Source organism: Drosophila montana, unplaced genomic scaffold (genome assembly GCF_035044405.1).
Source record: "Drosophila montana isolate Dmon_TW-CO22-7 unplaced genomic scaffold, ASM3504440v1 contig_2438_1, whole genome shotgun sequence".
Classification (NCBI taxonomy): domain Eukaryota; kingdom Metazoa; phylum Arthropoda; class Insecta; order Diptera; family Drosophilidae; genus Drosophila; species Drosophila montana.
This window is the reverse complement of record NW_026997315.1, coordinates 2,016,048-2,034,844: the sequence shown is the minus strand read 5'-3', so window position 1 is coordinate 2,034,844 and position 18,797 is coordinate 2,016,048. Positions and strand designations below refer to the sequence as shown.

The window sequence follows — 18,797 nt, the reverse complement described above, 5'->3', positions numbered from 1 at the left end:
TCGGCGCTGTGCTGCCAACTTTGCAGTAGAAAGTTGACCAATATCGATATTAAATTGGTAAATCCTATGCGATATTTTTGCTTGTCAAATTCTCAAGTACTATCGATATCAGCCTTATAAACGCGTCAATGTGAATATCAAACTCGTTTCGCATCACTAGTGCACACTCATCAAATTCATCGCAGTTGTTACGTGAAAAAGTTGTCAAAGGCTGATTTTGTTTAGTTTAAGTGTTTAATAAATATTTTTCACTTCATTAAAGTGCGTTAAACGAATTGTACAAATGTATTAATATTAAAAGGTATGTTTGCGCGTGTCCTAAGCGTGCTAATTGTATTTTTATAACTAAACGTGTGCGTGTACAGTATAAACGTGGCTGCAGCAACAAAAAATGTGGGAAAAAAACTCAAAATGCTAAGTTCAGCAAATAATTCAATGATTACAAGTGTCTCTTTGGCAATTTGAAACGTTTAAAGTGAATAAAACATAGAATTGTCTAAGAATGATGATATTTGCAAAAGTGAAAAAATGCGTGTTTGCATGTCTGGTGGCCGCCATTTTGAATATTTGCTGAGAAAAAAACTTCCCCTAGCCCCGTTGCCCGTGTGTTTATTGTTTGCCCATGAACAGTATGTATGTGCATGTACATATATATATATAAATATATTTAGTTGGCTGCGTGTAGTTGTTTACATGTGTTTTGTGTTCATAGGTGCGAAGCCACATCAACAATTATTTTATGTAGGCATATATTGAGTGTGTATCATATCTTTGCTGTGTATGGTCATAAAATGTTTTTGTTTGACCACATGACTGGGGATGTTGCGGAAAACGTATATATATATATATATACACATATATATGTGTGTAAACATATATGTATATCATATGCGATATATAATTGAAGCATATTTGCCAAATATTATTTTATTTGTTTTATTTTTTTCTGTAAATTCTTCATTTTCAGCTAACAACTGCATTTTTTTTGAAAATCGTGATACGGAATATAAGAGAAGCCACAGGAATTCAAGAAGAAAGCCTGATTATGGATCATATATTCCAATCGTATCCGGAGGATGCACGCCGCATTGGCGAAGAGTATTTATCCAGTCTAACGGATTTGAATTGCAATAGCAAGCCGCTCATCAATATGCTCACCATGCTCGCCGAGGAGAATATCAACTATGCCCATGTCATTGTGCGCGTGGTGGAATATCACATCAGCCAGGTTAACAAATAAAGCATAATTACTTAAACAGCTACAACTCCCACACAAATAGAGACACACACACTCACACCCACCCGACATACTGAAACATACACATGAACAAAGTGATCCGAGTCCTGCGCACGAATGCCGCCGCCAACCGCACGGCAGTTGTGTTAACACATGATCTCCATGTCCAAAGTGTGCTAGGTGCCGTAAGGAAAACACGATAGTTCTTCAGTTAAAAAGCCGTCAACAACGATGAGTGTGAAAAATTTAGAACACGGTTGCCCCAGGGTTAGATATCTTACAAAAAATGTGAGGATAACGTTACTGAATGTAAATTATACAAACGTATTTCGTATTCAGTTCTTAATGCCTTTAATTTAAATGGAACATAGATGATTATCTTTGTAAATTTGGTATGTTTGCACGTAAAGACTGGAAAGGTGAAAGAAGTTAGTATATAGATGTAATATGTTAAAAAAAAAAAAACAAAAAGAAAGTACAGAAGGCACCAATCTCAGAAAAAGTTCCCTTGTTCCGTTAAATCTATAAAATATCTGAGGTTATTTATTTGAACCTCATGGCAACCGTGGTTAAGGTCTGACAGATAAGAGAATTTATATATGCACTATATATTCATATATTTTCTAAACATTGATCTTATAAAAAAAATGAAGAGCTGGCAGTAATATCGATGGACTTTTCGCTTTAAGAATTTTGTGTTCAACGATGTAGGCATATTACCAAAGCGTCATAACACATCATAGATATATTACACTCTTAAACCAGATTTTCTTTGGAACTACCTCAAAGCACACGTTTTCTTAGGACAAATAAGGATGTTTAGCCAAAAAACCAATAGATGAACGTTATGTTAGTTTCAGCGAAACTAATATCCATTGGTTTTGCCGTTTAAACTGTAAAATAGATACTATAGTAACTCCTTTTAAAATATTTATTTGGGCTTTAAGCAGAGACTGATTTATCCTCTACAAGGTAAGACGTTTACTATATACTTCTATTCTTCTTTTTCCTCGATACCTTGAAGTACATAAAATACACAAAAGAATCGAAAAGAAAATTGCAATAAAAGAGAAAATACTTAAACAATTGTCATCAAGTCGTCTTTTATTTTATTCAAGAAATAAACATTGCTTGAAAAGAAAAACAAAAAACAAACAAAACATAATAACATATACCTGACACGCAGCGATTTGTGTATAGCAAAAGAAAGAAGAAATTTCGGCAAGAAGGATACTGAGGCAAACAAATCAGTAATGTATTTAACTTCAAAAGTACACGGCATTAACTCTTTAACCCCTTTTAATACCTCTACGTTGCACCTAGGTGATATTATTCGATACCTTACCTCAAAGTCTGTTGATATCCTAGGAAGGTTATGTCTCTCAAAATCTAGATTTTTAAGATTTTGTTATATGACATATTTGGTTTCTTCAAAAGTTATGTATTTATCGTTTTCCAATGGAACAAAGTTAAATTATAATTAGGATACTTTCGTATAATTCATTTATACAAAATTATTTTTTACTCGAAGATATTGTATTTATGGTTTGTTTTAGGGCGTTTCTTTCGTTGGGTTTCATTGAGAATTCCACAAATTGGTAGTTACTGCCCCCTTCTAATTTATGTAGTTTTTTGGCTAAGGCTTTGCTTTGCTCATCTGCCCCCACCTACAACATGGAGATGCATTTGTGTGCAGCAGCTGCTGTTGTCGTCGTCGTAGTCATTATGATTGTCAATCGTGACCCAGGACAAAGTGAATTGATGTTGATGATGATGTGCCTCAATCTGTGTCCACACACTTCGCTAGCGACGTTGTAGAAACTTATGTTCTATTTATTCTTACCTATCTTACCAAATCAAACAGGTGCCGCCCGAATTCAAATTGCCCATACTATATTTAATTGATTCAATAATTAAGAATGTGAAAAGCAGCTACGTTCAGCTGTTTGGGCAATGCATAGTCAACATATTTCTCAACGCCTTCGAGTCGGTAAGTCACAAACTTATCACTAAAACTAATTGTAAATTAATTAAACTAATCATTGAATCCCCAATACTTAGGTACAACACTCGCCATCGCAGGTGCTGGAGAAAGTGCGTGAGCGCATGTATCTGCTCCGGCAGACCTGGAACGATGTGTTCCCGCCATCCAAAATGTATGCCCTAGATGTTAAGGTCAAACGTCTGGACAACAATTGGCCGATTACTGCCAAACCAAGTCAGCCAAACAAAATACACGTTAATCCTGCCATTCATGTCAATCCCGATTTTCTGAAGACGGTAAGTCTAGAGGCACAAAAATAAAAACCAAGATAAGAAAGTTAGCTAATCACGTGTGTATCCATAGGGCATGGTGCCTATGCCGGTGAACTCGGCCCTGCCTGGAGACATGGAGGAGATATTACAGGCCAAAACTCGTGAGCTGCTGGAGCTCAAGAAGCGCAAGCTGGAACTTGAATTGGAGCAAACTAAAATGCATTTAAAGGAACAGGAGCGTCAACTAAGTCAAGCAGCAGATGCCATTGCTGTAGCGCCAATCGGCATGCCTGCTCCCGTATCCGTACTGCGTCCACCAGGCATGGAAACTGTCATACCACCAACTGTGGCGGCTCCCATGTATCCCAGCGGCATGCGCCACGTGCGTCCCATGGCGCCTGTTGCGGCCGGCGGCATGATTCCAATAATTGGACAACCGGTAGGTTTTGCTTGAGTAAACAAAAATCAAGCATAGCTAATATCTGTCTATTCGCAGCCTTTTGCCAACAAACCAAAAGTGCATCCGGTTAATCCGGCTATGCTCAATTCGGTACGTCCGCGCGATCCGCGCCTGGCGCGCCAAATGCAGCCGCAACAGTCAGCACAAATGGCAGCGCCCATGCGTGCACTGGATCCACGCCTCGAGAACCACAAAACTTCCGCTCCCTCCAGCTCCTCAACAACAACACACAAATCTAGTCGATCGCGCAGCAAATCACCCCTGCGCAACACAGGCAGCAACCGCTCCAGCAAGTTAGGTAGCAGCAGCAGTAATCATCACAGCTCCTCAAGCAACCGAAAGCGAAGCGAATCCAAAAGCTCTACTGCCTCAACATCATCCTCTGGCTCTGATGGCAGGCACAAGGGCGGCAACAGCAGCAGTGTCTCGCCTGTCAAGCGTACGTCAAGCTCGCGCGACAAGCATTCGGGCAAGGAGCATAACGAACGCAATGCACACAATGGCGGTTCGCCGGCAATCAGTAAGCGCAAGAGCAGCTCACCCGCTAGCTCACCAGCCAAATCTAAGCGCAATGCCACACACAAAACTATAACCGGCCGCAGCAAATCCGGTGGCACCAGCAATGCGCGATCGCGCAGTCGATCGCCAATTTACTTGGATGTGGACATGCGCAGCGTGGAGCGCAGCAAATCACCAGAGCCAACGAAGACAACACCAGCTGTAACAGTAGCTCCAGCAGCTGCAGCAGACGCCACGGCCACAACAGCGACAACTCCAGTTAACGCCGTCATCGCAAATGATTTAGAGAAACGTAAGAAACAATTTTTAATTCTAATCTCACACTTGTTAGCCAACAGCCAAGTCGATCTCGACATGATTAGTAACACATATAACAAAGTAGTTGAAATATGCAGAAATTACAAACCAAATTGGCGGCACCCAAGGCTCAGGCAACAGGGTCAGGTTGGGGTTGTTGTGGGTGTGGGTGTTAAGTGTTGATCTCATTGGAAATGCTGCTTCAAACAGTTCATCCTTCATTTGTCCAAGAAATAATAAGCAAAGTGCAAGAAGCTCTTAATCTATATACTTAAAACAACCTTAAAGTCAAAGCATTTGCTTAAAGCTGATTGAAACTCTTTCAATGAAAAGGTTTTAATATAAAATTTAAAAAACTTTAACAATGTATCAACGTTGTCTTAAAGCTCTAGTTAAATGCTTTAAAGATCTCAATCCTTAGGCTCTTCACAAAACTAAAAAAAAAAATGGAACTATATATGTATAAACATATATAGTTAAATTTTATAACTTTTGCGCTTTGCTCTAAAAAGTTTTGGACATACCGATTGATGATAACCTCATGGTTATCACTTTTTCTGTCGTTCTGTGTTATTTTCTAATTTTCTCGACCGTTTTCTTGGGCTCGAAGGCGTTGCATCGAATTGTTTGGTGAGTTATTTTCACACGTTGCTTCACTTGAACCGATTTTTCTGGGACTATTTTATAGAATCTTTTTAAATTTATATTTCCAAATTTTAACCGAAACTATATAAACCTATGATAATTATGCAAATTTTTTTTAATACTTAAGAGCAAATACCAAAAAAGTTCAAATTAAAGATAAAAACAAGAACTAAAAAAATCCAATAAAATGCGTTTGAAAACCTTTTGCATTCCAGTTGTTTTAATTAATGCAAAACGTAGCCAGGTGCCGCCTTTGGTGTAATTTTAAGTCCATTTACTTTGTGTAATTGTAAAAAAAAACAACGAAGTTTAAAAGCGTGATAAATACTTGTGATAAAATTGTTGTAACTGATAAAAATGATATATGCTATATATCAGTTTTGATAAAAACTAAGAAGAAATAAAGACTGCAGTTTTAATTTGTTGTAAACGTCTGACAAAAAAGAAAAACAAAACCCAAACCAAACGTAAATAATTTTTAACTTTTGACATAAACGTAAATATTTTATAAAACACCATTAAAAAAATAATAATTTATTTAAGCGTATTGTGTAGTTGTATACATGATATACGTCTCGCTAAATATGTACATATATATTTGTATATGTTATAATTTATTTTACTATTATGATTTATTTTTGTATTTGTAGAACGGCACTTTTAATTCGTAATTTAAATTTGTAGACCCATTTTTAGTTGTTTTTTTTTTTATTATTTTATTTAATCTAACCTGTTTCCTTAACGGAACCCAACTGCAAATAGAATAGTTTTATTATTTTGTTATGATTTTCCACTAATTTTTCTAGCTCAATTGCTGTGTCTGGTGTATGTTGATGCCCCGCCCATATTTATGATTTTCAATTATTCTTCTAAAAACATTCTTATTATAATTTTCTTCAAATCCTATTTTGATTAGTATTGTATATAGGCCCTATAATTTTAACTCTTTGGCACACAAGCTCCTTATTTTTTTGTTTGCTGTAAGAACTCTGTTTTGCAAGCATAAAATACCAATTTCTAGATACATTTCACATACTTGAACCAGGCCCACGTCCGCCTCCAGCTGCTTCCAGCTCGCCGCATTTAGATGCATCTTGCAAGGACGTCGATTTGCGGCCATTTGCCAAATTGGCCGAATTGTCGGCTACTGTCAGGCTAGCAACGCCGCCGCCACCGATTATAACAATCGGCAACCAAGCGCCAGAATCGACAACTCCAGCAACCGTGTCAGATAGCAGCCGCAATGAGAACAACAACACCAGCAGCACACCAAATGCTAGCAGCGCCTCCAACGCTTCGAACAGTTCCTCCAAATTGCCCACAAAAGTGTCGTTCAAAATACAAAAACCGTTTAATAAATTAGAAAAATCTACAGCGAATTTATCAACAGCAACAATGCTAACAGCAGCAGCAACAACAACAGCAGCACCAGCAACAGTCGCCACGAACGCGACCGGCGTCAGACAATCCTCGCCAGCGCCCGCGTCATCGGAGTCTCTTGGCAAGCAGCTGTCGCAGGGCGCCGGTGAGAAGCGTTCAGCTGGTCAGCTGCCGCCCGATGGCGATACCGATGAGGAGGATAAACAGCAGCAACCACAACAGAAACGCAGCAAATCCACCAAACTGGATGCGTAAGTACAGACAAATCTTTAAAGTTAACCCCAAGCTAATTATTTTTTCCACTCTTCGTTTTCAGTCTCTTTGGCAGCGAGGATGTCGATTTGCGACGCGAGTTGCCTGTCAAACCAAATACTATTGTGCCAGGTGCCGTTATTGTCGTCGAAGATGACTCTATGGACAATTGGGAGGCCAACAAGGTGTGTATGATGTAAACTACTTTGCTGGCTTAAAGTGTTTATAAATGTAATGTGATGAACATTCCAACTTCGGAGAAACACACATTAATTTCTTATTCATGCTAAGCCTTGACATTTCTATAATCGAAAGGAAATTTATCAAAGTTAAAAAATTTAGATAAAAAAGGGAGAACATTTCTGGGAAACTTTAGCCTGATAGCTCTTAAGGTTTTTATTGGGCATTTATCATCCATCAGTTAGTCGGTCAATCATTCAACTAGTTGAAGTAATTATCTCTATATATAAAACTGTTTGTCATGACTGACTGACTGATTGGTGATCAACGCACAGCCCAAACCGTAAGAGCTAGGAAGCTGAAATTTGCACTGTAGCTACCTTATGTGATGTAGGTGCACGGTAAGACGAGGTTTCGGGAAATTCCACCCGCAAGTGTGGAAAAATCGCGAATAAAGTTTGTATGTAACTTTTTTGCTTACCATCCGATCGGCCCAAACTTATTTTCAAAGATCTTTGTTCAAATTCATTTGAGGGGTGTTTCACACTTTTAGGAAAATCCATTCCTCTTTGGTGAAAATGGAGGTCAAAGATTTGGTGGGTGACGTTTCGCGCTCAAATTCGTTTCCAAAAATCTATAAGAAAAATCATTGGAGACGTATTTCACACTTTTCGCAGAATTCAAACTTCTTCGGGGGAAATGCGATTTGGAGATTTTTTGGGCGAAGTTTTAAGTTGTGTCCGATTTGCTTCAATTTTATTTTCAAAGCTCTACATAAGAACTTAATAAATACGTATTTCAGCGATTTGGGAAATTCCACCCGCAACATTGGTAAATTGGCGGAAAACGTTTGTGTATGTTTACCGTCCGATAAATTTAAAAATCATTTTCAAAGCTTTTTGAGAACGTTGATTTTTAACATACGTGCCACGGGCAAGGCCGGGATATGCCCGCTAGTATATTTATATTGTTTTAAAACGTTTCCCAATCTTCTTTAGCAAACTGCCAAACAACCTTCGTCGCCCGTCAAAAAGCCCACGCTGGATGAACTACGCGCCAAATTGGCCAAGACTGTGCGTCACAACAACAAGATATCTAAGGGTAAGTGGTTGGGCAGCACAATTCCCTTCGGTTACAACTTATCAAATTTGTAAACTCCCATCACAGAAAAATCCAAAGAGCATCCCATGGCGCAGCGTATTAAGCAGCTGTCGGAGCTAAAGTCCAACGATGACTCGCAGGAGGCGCACGACGAAAAGATGCGCACGATTCTCAGCCAGGCGCAGGAGATGTTCGAGAATCACGGAATGAATCAGGAACAATACAAAGAGCTAGTCAGCAAGGTGGTGGTCATGAGCGAGAGCAGTAAATTGAAGGAGCGACGCCGCGAGGCCGCCGATGATGAGGATATGGAACGCAATGCCGCACGCGATGCGGTGCTGCGTAAGCGCATACCCAAACTGAAGGGCAATGAAAACCACGCCTCCAGTTCGCCGCGCAGCGATGGTGAGCCACGTTACGAGGAGCAGCTGATGCCGGCGCAGGCCATGCCCGAAAAACCACAGCAGCCGCCCAAGCAGAAGAATAAACGTGATGGCAAGCGGCGTAAGCCTAGCAAATGGGGCGAGCAGGTGGATCCGGCGGCAGCACAACGAGCCGCTTGGCAGCTGGCCCAGAACAACAATAATAATAACAACAACAACAAGCGCATGGCAGGAGGCAATGTGGCAGCCGGCGGAGGTGGCGGCGGTGGTTTTCGCGGCATGCCATGGCAGCATCCACCGCTGGTTATGACACAAACTGCGGTGCCACCACCACCGCAGCCGCCCTCAATGCTGTCACTACCGCCTGTGCCGCCGGTAAGCATAACCAAGGCCATTAATTCATTGGATAATCCGATGGCGGATGTGGTGCGCAGCATAACCATCGATGGCGGCAGCAAGGAGATACGCTTTTATAACCAGGTGGCCATCATATTCATGGATGGCGATGAGCCGCACGAGATTGGCTTTCAGCATGGCCAGCGTGCCATCTACATTGATCACAATGAGCCGCTGGCGTTGAGCTTCAACGATGACTACAAGCCCTTTCAGTTGGATGGGCAACTGCATCGCATACGCTTTGGCCATCCCTCCCGTGAGCTATATATCGATGAGCACTGGTATGAGATCTACTTTGGTGGGCCGCCCGTTTCCCTGCCGATTGGCAACAAACTGCACGTACTGAAGGCGGAGGGACCACCCCCCAATGTGGACATAGGCCGCGTGCGCCGGGATCTGGTTGTAGGCAAGATCAACATGATTGTCGATGCACACACAATAGTGCCGCTCTTCCTGGACGGGCGTCAGCAGACGTTCCATTTGGGCGCCGAGCAGCATTCTCTGCAATTTGTGGACAGTTTCTTGTATGCGCTGCTCGATGGGCAGCTCCAGAAGCTAGAATATGGCGGCTTGCCCAAGAGCATGAAGTTAAATGGTGGCCGCAATTGTTTCATACGCTTTGGCACATTGCCCAAAGGAGTGCAGGCGGGCAAGGCGCATGTTCAGGATATGGTGTACATTAAGACCGAGGCGCCAGCGGAGCCTCCACAGCCGCCGCCACTGCCAGTGCCCGTGATTGCAGCCGCAGCACCGCCAGCAGTTCCGACGCCCGAGCAGCCAGCAGCGGCTCCAACAACAACTCCAGCTCCCGCAGTCCCACTGCCCGTGGCTGCAGCTGCTCTAGGTAATCTCAACATTGATGAGCTCTTCCAGAAACTCGTCTCGTCTGGCATAATTGGTGGATCAGCGACATCTGCTGTTGCAAGCAGTAGCGGCGCCGTCAAAGCACCTGCTGTGGAGACGACCTCCAGCTCCAGCAAAGATGCAAATGCAGCAGCAGCAGCAGCTGCGCCTGCTGCACCGCCCACGGAGCCCATTAAGCGCATTGAACTTCACAAACCAGAAACAATCAAGACGCGACAGTCGGCTGTTATAGCCACCTTATATTTGGGCATGCAGTGCAGCAGCTGTGGTGTACGCTTCCCGCCTGAGCAGACCATCAAGTATAGCCAACACTTGGACTGGCATTTCCGACAAAATCGGCGGGAACGTGACTCGACGCGCAAGGCAACGTCCAGACGTTGGTTTTATGATCTCAATGATTGGCGGCAATACGAAGAAATTGAGGATGTGGAGGAGCGTGAAAGGAACTTCCTGGAGGCGCAGGGTCAGCAACTGGGACCCGATGCCATCGATGAGGTGTCGCAGCAGCGTTCATTGGACTCACCCGTGCCCAGCTGTGCCGCTGGCACGGATGATTTGGATCGCGGCTGTGATATGTGTCACGAGAAATTCGAACAGTTCTACAACGAAGAGCTGGAGGAATGGCATCTTCGCTCGGCTATACGGGTGGACGAGAAAATCTATCATCCTCTGTGCTATGAAGACTACAAGGCGTCTCTTAATCCGCCGGCGGCAGTAAATGATTCCACGACCAATGGGGATATGGATATGCTTAATGCCAGCGATGACAATGCCATGGATACGCTTATCAAGCTGGAGGATGACTCGGGTAAGTTTTAAGTGAAATTAAGAAGTTCATTTATGAGTGCCAATAGTGCACCCTATTTAAGCGGTACCATGTCCATACTAATCCAATGTCTTACCTCCGCCTCACAGATGATGCCAATAAGACATCAACCATGCTGCTGGATGACGATGATGACGATGTCATTGTGCTGCCTAATGAGGAGCCGAGTGTTACAGAAATCGTCGACGACGATGATGATGAATATGTGCCGATGGCTGTGACTGCCGAACCAGAGACAGAGGCGCCAAGTGAGAAGCCAACAATGTCAGCAACTTCTAGCGAACAGGAGCAACAGAACGAACAACAAAAGGATGAAGAACAACAACAACAACAAAGGGCAGAGAATGCCAATGAGTCAGATGTAGAGATACAGGAGCCAAACATTCCCTTTACCGATTTGGACACCTACGTAGAAAAAGAGCCAGTGCCAATGCTTAATGTTAAAATCAAAGAGGAGCCCAAAGATGATGACGAAGAGGACGAAGATGACGGCTTTGAGGATGTGGGCACGGTGGTACAATTGCTGCCACTGCCAGAAGATGAAATATCTATACTAAGCAGTGGTAAGTACTCTATCTAGATATATATATATATATTTATATTCCCATGCTGATTCTAACTGAACATTTCTTGACTATGCTCAGAAACTCAAACCCAGACTATCGATTCAACCGCCTCGCCGGCAACCCTGGAGCGTCCCGCCTCGGTAACATCGCTTTCTATGACGGCCAATGAGGATGATCTGGAACTGGAGCCAAGCAATGCGATGACAGGCAACAGCGAGGCTGAATTTAATGGTGAGAATCCACAGGAGACGCATAATCTGAGCGCAGCGGGACCGGGGCCGGCGTTACCTTTGGCTAGCATAGTTAATAAAATAAAAATAAATATCACTAAGAATACAAGTAGTAATAGTCATAATAGTGCCTCAACAACAACGACGACGTCGGCAGCGGCAACAGCAGCAGCAGCAACGGACTCGCAAGTGTCGGCCATAAGTGTCATTGGCGCCACGGGAAATTCCGATGTGCATCAGCAGCAGAATTCCATACAAACAATTTCAACAATTCCAGTGCTGTGCGGAGGCAACACGTTTGTGCCGAAGATTGCCACCAGCAACAGCAGCAGCTGCATTAATGCGCCGCCTGCAAACATTAGTTCCATTTCGGTTATTGGCAGCAGCTACGGCAGCAGCAGCAGCAACAACAACAATAATGTCAACTCACGTTTGCCCACACTAGCAACAACAACAACAACAACAGCAACATCATCGCTGGGCGCGCCAGCAGCATCAACTGGCAGCAGCAGTGGCGGCGGCGGCGGCGGCTCAGCAACGACGGCCGCTGCGCAAAAGTCGATAACACCACCACCCGCTGCAGTTGAAGCTGAGCCGGAGCCTGTTATCGAACTGAAGCCGGCGCTGCGACAGGTGACGCTCAAGAAAACGAAGAAAGTGCAAAATGGCGTCGAAACGTCGGGCCTGTGCTCGATCATGTAAAAGTGAGAGGGCACATGCCCATTATTCCTATTCTCACTTAATGTGTTTTTTATAATTAGCAATCTTAAAATTTTAATTTAGAACGTTACTTAGTTTTAGGCAATTACAGACGCGCGGTCAATAGCGTGTTTTTGGTTCTCCGTAGGTACCTTAACTTCCCCTCCACTTTCATAAACCAAACCAACCAACGCCTGCCTGGGCAGCGCACAGAGCGCAACACTTAATTTATTTTTATTACCATAATAATGCAAATAAAAAGAAAAACTTACACAAAACGAGAAATCAACGTATACATAATTTGTGATAATTTTATAACACTCGGGAGAACATATTCAGTTAGACAAATCAAACTTAATTCATCATTATAATTTATGTAATGCGTGTTTGCTAAATTTGAAACAATAAATGAAAAACGGAATTCAAACCATTTGATTTAATTAATATTAATAGTTATATATATATATTATATTTAAAATACTTAGTTATTTCAATAAACGTACGGGCAATAACAATAAACAAAATTGTTTTTATTCAATATAGTTTGATTCAAAGAAAAACTGCAAGATGAAAAAAAATATTTACCAAGACGACGAATTAAAATTTTGAATTTTCGTCTTGCGCGCCTTTACAGTGTTACATAACGTTCCGGTTGGTATTGGCACTTGAAAGGCATAGCAGTCAGCCTGTTACACGATGGACACAGCTGATGTGTCAATCAGTGTCTAAAAAATACCAAGCGCGTTATACTATGCACGTGGGCCTGTTTAGCGTTTAAATATTTTAGAAATTACAATTCATAAAATGTCCTCATCGTTTTTTCTGAAACCAGGCGCCGCCAAACAGGCCAACAAAAAGCGCAAGGTGAGCCCAATAACTCAAAGAAATACACGCAAAACTCAGCAGACGACAATTTACGTTATAGTTTAACGCAACGAAAGCCAAAGGCGGCGCTAAACCGGGAAAAAAATCACAAAATGCAACAGTTCCAGGGCCAAAAAAACAACGACGCGCCAAGGTGGACGACGAGGAGATTGCGAGTGATGATGAGGAATATAACAGCGATATGGGCAACAACACTCTAGCGTTCTCCGCCGACGAGGAAGAGGAGGAAACACCCCAAGACAAACGTTTGCGTCTGGCCAAGCAATATTTGTCTGAAATTGAGAAACAGGAGGCGGAGCGTGCCGAGCATCGCGAGTTGAGCCAGAGTGTGGAGCAGCGTCTACAAACCGAGTATTTGGATAGTGTGGGGCGATTGCGTCGCAACATAGCTGCTGGCCTCCAATCGTGTACAATCCAGAGCGTGCTGAAGCACAAGGTGCACCACACGCCGCTTTGCGCTCTAGCTCTCAGCGCAGATGGCAAATACCTTTACACGGGCGCAAAGTCGCAATATGTACTCAAATGGTGCACGGAGAGTGGGAAAGTGCTGGACAGAGGCGACGTGCTGCCGCATCGCGAGGAGCCCGAAACGAATAAAAAGCGCAGATCGCATGTCATTGCCATTTGCCTGTCCACAGACATGAAGTATATGGCATTAGCCGAGGGCGGCCCCCACATACAGATCTGGTGTCCACAGACCATGAAGCATGTAAAAACGTTCAAGGGTCACAGGGATAATGTCACGGGTCTGGTATTTCGCAAGGGCACACACGAGCTGTACTCGGCGGCCAAGGATCGCTCAGTGAAGATTTGGTCTGTGGATGAGTTGGCCTACGTGGAGAGTTTGTGAGTGTGCGCCAAAAGGAAACCTAGTTTGGATTCCAATCTAATTACAATTTAATATAGGTTTGGACACCAGACTGCTGTCACGAGCATAGATGCACTGAGTCGGGAGCGTGCTATAACCGCAGGCGGTTCAGATTGTTCGTTACGCATTTGGAAGATTACCGAAGAGTCCCAGCTGATTTACAACGGACACAGAGATGGCATTGAATGTGTCAAGCTGATTAATGATGAGCATTTCGTCTCTGGCGGCGTTGATGGGTTAGGACAGAAAATGTTAATTACTTATATATTATTGATATATACGCTCATACTCTTTGCAGTGCCATTAGCTTGTGGAGCGCCTTGAAGAAGAAGCCAATTTGCACAACGCAACTGGCGCATGGAAAGGGCGAGAATGGCGTAGCCAACTGGATAACAGCCATTGCCGTTGTGGTTAATACGGATCTGGTGGCAACAGGTGCGGCTAGAGCACTAACAAATTTAAAGCCTGAATTTTAAATGTTTTTTGTATTTTAGGCTCTTGCGATGGCTGCGTCAGACTATGGCAAAGCAATCCTAATGCGCGCAAGCTGCAGCCGATTCAAACAATAACCATTGCGGGCTTCATAAACGGCCTGACTTTCAATGCCGATGGCACCAAGCTGTATGTGGCTGTGGGCCAGGAGCATCGGTTGGGCCGTTGGTGGCGGCATAAAGCTGCTAAAAATAACATAGTTGTAGTTGACATTAAGTTACAAAGCACAGCCAGCTCGTAAGTTAAATGTAATCTTTTAAATAAACTTGTTTATAGAAAAAAGGCATAGTGTAACGTGAATAAAAATTAAACTAAATTACTTTTGAAACCCAAACGAATAATCGATAAATCGTGCCATGCAAGTCGATAAATGCAATGCTGAGTATAAATATCGCCCCACTTCGATGTGGCGGTCGGCCGATAAGTTGTGGTTACAAAACAGGCAAACATGCAGAAGAAAGCCGGCGGCGGCCTTTTATCCTTTTTTAAGACCGAAAATGGACGTAAAGTGGTGTTCTATGCGGCGGGCACGGCCACAGCTGGACTATTTATAGCCAACTTTGTGCCACACACATTCGGACTGAAATATTACCGCAATTTTGTCCAATGTTATCAGTGGGTCAGCGTATAAGAGGAACATGGTGCCCATACTTATTAATTGTTTTTCTGCTTTACACAGAAATGGCATTGAACGAGAAGTTCCGGAGGCAGTGCAGCAACGTGTGAATCAGGCAATGGACAAACTGGAGATAGATCCGCGTGAGCGCAAGTTCGTCAAACCCTTTACTGTATTTGGCTTCGATCTGTTTCAAGCGGGCACCACAAAGTTTCGCTTTGGCGCCGCCCTGGGCATACCCGTAAACTACGCCTATGGCAGCACTGATGAGATCAAGCGGGCAGATATTCGGTTTCGCGATCAGCAAATCGATTGGACCTCGGACAGCGGAAAACTGTTAGAGAAGGCTATTGTCTTGACGGAGGATGAGCAGGTGTTTGGACTGAGCAAGGCAATTCTGCAGCTGCAAACGCATCGCGTGCTTTTGAACTCCATATACCCCAGTCTGAGCTTCCTCATGGTCTACACCATTGGACACTTCTTGAACCTGCGTCTCGATCTGTTTGCTCGTCATGGCAGTGTAAGTTTTTGATTGGGAATCCTTGTCACACTTGTTAATCGTTTGCGTTTTATTTTTCACAGGTACGTTTTGTTTTATACACCATTTTGGGCTTGTTCGGCGTGGGCAGCTGGTGTTTTATGAAGGACGTTAATCAGGTGGTCACCGATGCAGAGATAGACAAGAAACTTGCAACGCTGGGTCCACAGTTTGTGGCCGCCGGCATTAGTTACTATGATAAGCATTTAAAGAAGAATATTGCCCTAAGGAATCTCATTGGAGACAACACCTACACGGCTCTGGGCAATGAGAACTATATGCTGCGCCAGAAGTCCATGCCATTGACGGCGCGCAAGTCCTTCTTTGAGGATAAATGGCAGGAGCTACAAAATCAACAGGAAACGACGGCGACACAATAAACATGTAAATAGTTAATAAACGTTTGTTAAAAATCTGTTGTTTGGTTTATTCAAAGACTTCAAAACCATTAAGCAAACAGAAAAACAGACTTCTTTTAGACCGAACCGACTGAAGGAAACTTTTTTGGTAAAAATTTGATTTCATTCGATAAGAAGACCCAGTCCAAGGCATAGAAATGTGGCTTCGTTTCTAAATTGAAATTGAATGAATTAACGCACACCGGAGCTCGAACCAAATACCTTAAAAACTGTAAACTGAAACATCAACAATAATTGTTTAGGATTTATTCGTTAACAACTAGTTTTCCTAATGGAATATTAAAATGTATACATTATAGCTAAAATAAAATGAAATAAACAAAAATCACAAAAAATAACAATCAAAGCAACTTTAAGGTCTATAACGTTTGATACCTTCGGAAGTATATATCAACTCAAGAAATGGATTAAAATAACATTAAAGTTAAGAGGATCCTTTAGAGGATTATATATAATATTCGTCTGATATATCATTTCAGTAGAGGGACAAAAGTTGACTAGCATCGTGCGGCATCTTTTAAGGAATGTCAAAAAATAAATATATAACTAAATTAAACTAACAATGCCATTTAAAATGTTTCCTCGCCAACCACATCGCTGATGGTGGCCACCAAGCGGCGGGCATGCTCCACGGCGCAGGTGGCCGTGACGAGGCCCAAATGTATGCAGTACAATTCATAGACGCGTACTTTGCCTGGCGCCAGCTTGGGAAAGCAAAGCTCGGCCAGCTCGCTGTAGTAATCCATGGGCAGTGCGCCAGGCTCTGCTGGTGTCTTCTGCCCATTGCCACCGGCGCCAAAGCCCGTGGATAGGAAATGCTGCTGCAAGTCCAGGGTGCATTTTAATATGCCACCCGAGAGATCCTCAAACCAGAGGAAATACGAATAATGGAATGTGCGATCCTTCCACATGACTGTGGTTTGGCCCTTCTTTAAATAGCTGCGAGTGAACTCCACCATGTGCCAGAGTTTGGACTTGGGCAGCAGCTGTGGACTGTTTTGACGCAAGTCCGGCGCCAGCATTTGACCGGAGCTGCGATTGACATACATGAAATGCACCAGGCCTGGAAAGTCCTCCAAGTAAGCATCAATGGAGATGTTGCGCGCCGCTTTTACCGCCAGGAATTCGGCAAATTCCAGCAGCTTGGCCTCAACCACAGCTGCCGAGTCGGCCAGCTGATCCAGCTGCTGATTGCTGGCGCTGTCGCAGCTGGCCAAGGAGAGCGTAAACAGTTGCTTCAGCTCCTCCACAAAAGCTGGCAAATTGGATTCGATGCGGACGAGCAGCTCGCGCTCGAAGCTCTTGAAGAATTCCACGTACATCTTGCGCAGATTCTCCCAGCGTGCCGTAAACTTTTTGACACAGCTCTCCAAATCCTCGTGTCTTTGCTTCAGATGCCGCTTGAGCGCCGTCAAGGTCTGGCTGACAAAAGATTCCAGACTCTCGTAAGCAGGCTTCAATGCATCCGCATCGCCCTGCTGCTGCACGGCCACAATCTTCTGCAGCACAAAGAATGTATCGTATATGGAGCTGGTCAGCGGCATGTGGCCGTACTCGATGATCTGCAGCAGCACCTGATGGCCATGCAGGCGTGACAGATGCACAATGCTGGGCACACAGCCAGAATTGACATCATGTGAAACTCCTTGAAGGAAAACGGCGACGGCGCGTTGGGATTTCTGGGATTGTAGCGCTCGCGCTAAGATGGCCAGAAAGAGCAAATCGGCGGGTGCCAAGGGAAGCGCCTGGCGTGTGCTATTCAATGCCACCAGCTTATGCGAGACAAGAAGCAGGGCATGTGCCCGCTGCTGTCCGCCCGTTTGTCGCAGTTGCTCCAGCGTCGCATCCAGTGTCACGTGCACAGTGCGCTTCAGTTCTGTGTTGATGAGCAGCTTGGGCAGAGCCTCCAGCAAATAGGCCTGCTCCTCCTGCCACAGCTGCGACTCGTAACAGTTGAGGCACAGCGTCAGCAGCTCCTGCTGCATGGCTCCAGCCTGTGCGCCAAACAAATTGGCGCCATAGAAGTAGCGTGTCAGTGTAATGGCCACGCCCAGTTGCCGCATCAGTTGCTCAATCTCGGTTTGGCCAATTTTCAAAAAAGTAAAACCCAAGAGCTCGCCAAAGGCCAAATTGAAGCCATTCTCGCACTGGAAGCTCGAATAGGCATTGTCAAACTGACAATGCATAATCCGCTGTGAGCTGATAATGGGACTGAATATCTGCAACAGCACATTGCTGTCCAGGGCGGCGCCGGGAGTCGTTACGCTGCCGGCGGGCACCAAACCCTGTGCAATTGCTATATTGCATATTTTCTCCGTTAGATCTCCATTCAAATTCTGATAAGCCACATCGTTGGCGCTATTGAATACAATTAGACCGTTCATTTTCTTATCAGAAAGAAGAAACGGCCAAAACACAATGCACTAGTTTTGTCTATTTGTGTAGATGATCCGCGGCGTGCGGCAGTCAGCGATACTTCAGCTGCCACGTAATAAAGTTAAACCAACTAACTTCAGTGTGTATTTATTAAAAGTAAAACGTAGATTGTTGATTTAGTAGATGTTGTTTTAACTGTAAATCTTCGTGTTACAGTTCAGTGCTCATTTTTATCGTTGTGCCAAAAAATATCGATAGTTATAGCTGTGGGAAAATGTTCTTGGCGCTTACTTTGAAAATTCGAATTAAAAC

General features: G+C 43.7%; 4 protein-coding genes across 5 annotated transcripts; 3 read left to right on the top strand and 1 right to left on the bottom strand.

Annotated features, from left to right (window-relative positions):
* The first annotated feature begins 146 nt into the window (after nt 1-146).
* On the top strand, nt 147-12,718 carry Pcf11 (Pcf11 cleavage and polyadenylation factor subunit). Of its 2 annotated transcripts, none has more exons than XM_064682071.1 (12): nt 147-301; nt 968-1,228; nt 3,102-3,227; nt 3,299-3,517; nt 3,585-3,932; nt 3,990-4,764; nt 6,805-7,045; nt 7,111-7,231; nt 8,225-8,327; nt 8,394-10,778; nt 10,886-11,359; nt 11,441-12,718. In XM_064682071.1, the coding sequence occupies exons 2-12, from the start codon at nt 1,046-1,048 to the stop codon at nt 12,292-12,294; spliced, it is 5,829 nt and encodes a 1,942-aa protein (XP_064538141.1). In that variant the 5' UTR covers nt 147-301; nt 968-1,045; the 3' UTR covers nt 12,295-12,718. The 2 variants fall into 2 exon arrangements, with proteins under 2 accessions (XP_064538141.1, XP_064538139.1); XM_064682069.1 differs by having other exon boundaries at nt 6,790-7,045.
* Nucleotides 12,719-13,002: 284 nt separating this feature from the next.
* U3-55K (U3 small nuclear riboprotein factor 55K) lies at nt 13,003-14,824 on the top strand. Its single transcript, XM_064682073.1, has 5 exons — nt 13,003-13,155; nt 13,217-14,022; nt 14,083-14,280; nt 14,343-14,479; nt 14,539-14,824. The coding sequence occupies exons 1-5, from the start codon at nt 13,096-13,098 to the stop codon at nt 14,775-14,777; spliced, it is 1,440 nt and encodes a 479-aa protein (XP_064538143.1). The 5' UTR covers nt 13,003-13,095; the 3' UTR covers nt 14,778-14,824.
* A 115-nt stretch (nt 14,825-14,939) lies between these two features.
* LOC135428051 (transmembrane protein 177) lies at nt 14,940-16,106 on the top strand. Its single transcript, XM_064681847.1, has 3 exons — nt 14,940-15,151; nt 15,216-15,672; nt 15,735-16,106. Exons 1-3 carry the CDS (start codon nt 14,985-14,987, stop codon nt 16,068-16,070), a joined length of 960 nt encoding a protein of 319 aa, XP_064537917.1. The 5' UTR covers nt 14,940-14,984; the 3' UTR covers nt 16,071-16,106.
* A 234-nt stretch (nt 16,107-16,340) lies between these two features.
* HPS1 (Hermansky-Pudlak syndrome 1 protein) lies at nt 16,341-18,687 on the bottom strand. Its single transcript, XM_064681846.1, has one exon. The coding sequence runs from the start codon at nt 18,491-18,493 to the stop codon at nt 16,679-16,681; it is 1,815 nt and encodes a 604-aa protein (XP_064537916.1). The 5' UTR covers nt 18,494-18,687; the 3' UTR covers nt 16,341-16,678.
* Nucleotides 18,688-18,797: the final 110 nt, after the last annotated feature.